Source organism: Thunnus maccoyii, chromosome 3, assembly GCF_910596095.1.
Source record: "Thunnus maccoyii chromosome 3, fThuMac1.1, whole genome shotgun sequence".
In the NCBI taxonomy this organism is placed as follows: domain Eukaryota; kingdom Metazoa; phylum Chordata; class Actinopteri; order Scombriformes; family Scombridae; genus Thunnus; species Thunnus maccoyii.
Window position 1 is genome coordinate 37,261,901 of NC_056535.1, and position 5,000 is coordinate 37,266,900.

Genomic DNA, 5,000 nt, shown 5'->3' on the forward strand with positions numbered 1-5,000 from the left:
CATCCTCCAAGCATGAGTACAACATGTGTGGCAGAGCAGGTGTGGGGGAACTTCTCCGAGCGCTATCAGGATAAAGACATTCAAACCTTCCTGCATGACGCCACAGCAGTGTACCTCAGAATTAAATAGAGGCTGGCGAGTGATGTCACCGGGGACCGGCTGAGGAACAACACCAGGACTGTCGGAAGAGGCGGAGCAGCAACAGGAGGAGACAGAACCTCCGGGCTGGAGATGTGGGATTTAGGAGCAGAGAAGAAGAAGCTGCAACAGTCTAAGCCGCTCTGTGCTGAAGCCTCCTGCTACACAAACATAAAGCAACGTTACTTATGTTCTTAAACTGTTTTGTTTCTTTTCTCTTAAAAAAATAACAAAAAGAGCCAATAAGAGTACCGTCTAATACCGGATCAATAAGCAGTATCAGTAAGAGTAGTAGTACCGTTAAAATCTTAACGATACCCTCACCTATTGATCAGTGGCAGGCAGAGCCGGGATAGCAGGTTCCATCTGTTTCCAGTCTTTATGCTAAGCTAAGCTAACGTACAGACAGGAATCACTGAGCAGCTGATTCTCTCTCTGACCGTTCCCATTAACTGTGTGTGGTATTGATCAGTGATCGATCAGCTGTGTATCTGTGTGTGTTATTGATCAGTGTGATCAATCAGCTGTGTATCTATGTGTCAGCGTGTCGGCCCAAGGATGTTGGACCACGAGGGGAAGGAGGTTCCCGGGAATCGCGGCTATAAATACTTCGGAGCGGCCAGAGACCTGCCGGGAGTCCGAGAGCTGTTCGAGAAGGAGCGTACGTACTTCTGTCTTTACTCCTTGTGTGATGTCACACTTCACTGTCTGATCATTGATCCTCATCGATCATGTGACTCCCAGCTGCCCCAGCGCTGAGGAAGACGAGGGCAGAGCTGATGAAGGACGTGGACGCCGAGTACTATGGCTACAGAGACGAAGACGATGGCGTCCTGCTGCCTCTGGAGATGCAGCACGAGAAGCAAGGTGAGAATTTACAATTATGGTGTTTCCCAGAGCCAGTCACAGTCAGTCACAGCCAGTCACAGTCAGTCACAGCCAGTCACAGTCAGTCACAGCCAGTCACAGTCAGTCACAGTCAGTCACAGTCAGTCACAGCCAGTCACAGTCAGTCACAATCAGTCACAATCAGTCACAGTCAGTCACAATCAGTCACAATCAGTCACAGTCAGTCACAATCAGTCACAATCAGTCACAGCGTGTCACAGCCAGTCACAGCCAGTCACAGCCAGTCACAGCCAGTCACAATCAGTCACAATCAGTCACAGCCAGTCACGGCCAGTCACGGCCAGTCACGGTCAGTCACGGCCAGTCACAGCCAGTCACAGCGTGTCACGGCCAGTCACGGCCAGTCACAATCAGTCACAGCGTGTCACAGCCAGTCACAGCGTGTCACAGCCAGTCACAGCGTGTCAAAGCCAGTCACAGTCAGTCACAGTCAGTCACAGTCAGTCACAGTCAGTCACAGCGAGTCACAGCGAGTCACAGCGTGTCACGGCCAGTCACGGCCAGTCACGGCCAGTCACGGCCAGTCACGGTCAGTCACGGCCAGTCACGGCCAGTCACGGCCAGTCACGGCCAGTCACAGCGTGTCACAGCGTGTCACAGTCAGTCACAGTCAGTCACAGCGAGTCACAGCCAGTCACAGCGTGTCACAGCCAGTCACGGCCAGTCACGGCCAGTCACGGCCAGTCACGGCCAGTCACAGCGTGTCACAGCGTGTCACAGCGTGTCACAGCCAGTCACAGCGTGTCACAGCCAGTCACAGCGTGTCACAGTCAGTCACAGCGTGTCACAGCCAGTCACAGCCAGTCACAGCGTGTCACAGCGTGTCACAGTGTGTCACAGCGTGTCACAGTCAGTCACAGCCAGTCACAGCGTGTCACAGTCAGTCACAGTCAGTCACAGCCAGTCACAGTCAGTCACAGCCAGTCACAGCCAGTCACAGCCAGTCACAGTCAGTCACAGCCAGTCACAGCCAGTCACAGCCAGTCACAGCCAGTCACAGCGTGTCACAGTCAGTCACAGCCAGTCACAGTCAGTCACAGTCATTCACAGCCAGTCACAGCCAGTCACAGCCAGTCACAGCCAGTCACAGCCAGTCACAGCCAGTCACAGTCAGTCACAGCGTGTCACAGCGTGTCACAGCGTGTCACAGCGTGTCACAGTCAGTCACAGTCAGTCACAGCCAGTCACAGCCAGTCACAGTCAGTCACAGTCAGTCACAGCGTGTCACAGTCAGTCACAGTCAGTCACAGTCAGTCACAGCCAGTCACAGCCAGTCACAGCCAGTCACAGTCAGTCACAGCCAGTCACAGCCAGTCACAGCCAGTCACAGCCAGTCACAGTCAGTCACAGTCAGTCACAGCGTGTCACAGTCAGTCACAGCCAGTCACAGCCAGTCACAGCCAGTCACAGCGTGTCACAGTCAGTCACAGTCAGTCACAGCCAGTCACAGTCAGTCACAGCCAGTCACAGCCAGTCACAGCGTGTCACAGCGTGTCACAGCGTGTCACAGCGTGTCACAGCCAGTCACAGCCAGTCACAGCCAGTCACAGCGTGTCACAGCGTGTCACAGCCAGTCACAGCCAGTCACAGCCAGTCACAGCCAGTCACAGCCAGTCACAGCCAGTCACAGCCAGTCAGTCAGTCACAGCGTGTCACAGCCAGTCACAGCCAGTCACAGCCAGTCACAGCCAGTCACAGTCAGTCAGTCAGTCACAGCGTGTCACAGCCAGTCACAGCCAGTCACAGTCAGTCACAGCGTGTCACAGCCAGTCACAGCCAGTCACAGCCAGTCACAGCCAGTCACAGTCAGTCACAGTCAGTCACAGCGTGTCACAGCCAGTCACAGCCAGTCACAGCGTGTCACAGCCAGTCACAGCCAGTCACAGCCAGTCACAGCCAGTCACAGCGTGTCACAGCGTGTCACAGCGTGTCACAGCCAGTCACAGCCAGTCACAGCCAGTCACAGCCAGTCACAGCCAGTCACAGCCAGTCACAGCGTGTCACAGCCAGTCACAGCCAGTCACAGCCAGTCACAGTCAGTCACAGTCAGTCACAGTCAGTCACAGCGTGTCACAGCCAGTCACAGCCAGTCACAGTCAGTCACAGCGTGTCACAGCCAGTCACAGCCAGTCACAGCGTGTCACAGCGTGTCACAGCGTGTCACAGCCAGTCACAGCCAGTCACAGCCAGTCACAGTCAGTCACAGCGTGTCACAGCCAGTCACAGCCAGTCACAGCCAGTCACAGCCAGTCACAGTCAGTCACAGCGTGTCACAGCCAGTCACAGCCAGTCACAGCCAGTCACAGCCAGTCACAGTCAGTCACAGCCAGTCACAGTCAGTCACAGCCAGTCACAGCCAGTCACAGCCAGTCACAGTCAGTCACAGCCAGTCACAGCCAGTCACAGCCAGTCACAGCCAGTCACAGCATGTCACAGCATGTCACAGCATGTCACAGCCAGTCACAGCCAGTCACAGCGTGTCACAGCCAGTCACAGCCAGTCACAGTCAGTCACAGTCAGTCACAGCCAGTCACAGCCAGTCACAGCCAGTCACAGCCAGTCACAGTCAGTCACAGCGTGTCACAGCCAGTCACAGCCAGTCACAGCCAGTCACAGCCAGTCACAGCCAGTCACAGTCAGTCACAGCCAGTCACAGCCAGTCACAGCCAGTCACAGTCAGTCACAGTCAGTCACAGCCAGTCACAGCCAGTCACAGCCAGTCACAGCCAGTCACAGCGTGTCACAGTCAGTCACAGCCAGTCACAGCCAGTCACAGCCAGTCACAGCCAGTCACAGTCAGTCACAGCCAGTCACAGCCAGTCACAGCCAGTCACAGTCAGTCACAGTCAGTCACAGCCAGTCACAGCCAGTCACAGCCAGTCACAGCATGTCACAGCCAGTCACAGCCAGTCACAGCCAGTCACAGCCAGTCACAGCATGTCACAGCATGTCACAGCATGTCACAGCCAGTCACAGCATGTCACAGCCAGTCACAGTCAGTCACAGCCAGTCACAGCCAGTCACAGCCAGTCACAGTCAGCCAGTCACAGCCAGTCACAGCCAGTCACAGCCAGTCACAGTTAGTCACAGTCAGCCAGTCACAGTCAGTCAGAGCCAGTCACACTCACTTATCTAAAGAGCTGTTATCGTGGAAAACAAGAGAAAGTAGCTTTGGGATGGATCAGGGTGATGGCGAGCCTTCCTGTGCTGTAACATTACTTTCTATCTGCCAGGTAAACATGCAGCATAAGAGAACTGTCATTATTCATTAGGTTATATTCTTATTGGCTGGTGGTGATGGTGGGAGTCAGACCTCTGGCCAGTCAGAGTAGGAGCTCATTAATAATGCAGATTTCATGTTAATAGCTTCAGAAACAGCCTGCTGGAGGACAGAGGGGGAATCTGGGCTGTAAGGAAAGATTTAGAGAGAAATCTAAACAACTTTTAGTGAATGAAATGTCAGATGTAATAGTCTCAGGATCAATAAATATGAGTCAAAAAGGGCCATGATACCAAATGTTTAAAGCATCAACGCTGCTTTTACAGCTTTTAAATGTGTGCATGCGACAGCGTCTGCTGTTCTCTACAAACACGACAAAATAAATCAGCTGAAAACAGAAACACGAGGAAAAAGATCTGCAGCACATGACGCCAGTTAACTCTGTGTGTGTTTCTGTGTGTGTGTGTTTCTGTGTGTGTGTGTTTCTGTGTGTGTGTGTGTGTGTGTGTGTTTGTGTGTGTGTGTGTTTCTGTGTGTGTGTGTCTGTGTGTGTGTGTGTGTGTGTGTGTGTGTGTGTGCGTGCGTGTGTGTTGGTGTGTGTGTGTGCGTGCGTGTGTGTTGGTGTGTGTGTGTGCGTGCGTGCATGTCTGTGTGTGTGTGTGTGTGCGTTTCTGTGTGTGTGTGTGTGTGTGCGTTTCTGTGTGTGTGTGTGTGCGTGCGTGTGTGTTGGTGT

The 5,000-nt window shown here is 53.6% G+C and overlaps 1 protein-coding gene across 1 annotated transcript in view; it reads left to right on the forward strand.

Moving 5' to 3' along the window:
* Positions 1-5,000, forward strand: part of isy1 (ISY1 splicing factor homolog) — a 15,160-nt gene that overhangs the window by 8,167 nt on the left and 1,993 nt on the right. The window contains exons 7-8 of the mRNA XM_042402199.1: positions 682-799; positions 883-1,005. Of these exons, the coding sequence (XP_042258133.1) occupies positions 682-799; positions 883-1,005 (241 nt within the window). The remainder of the gene's footprint in view (positions 1-681; positions 800-882; positions 1,006-5,000) is intronic.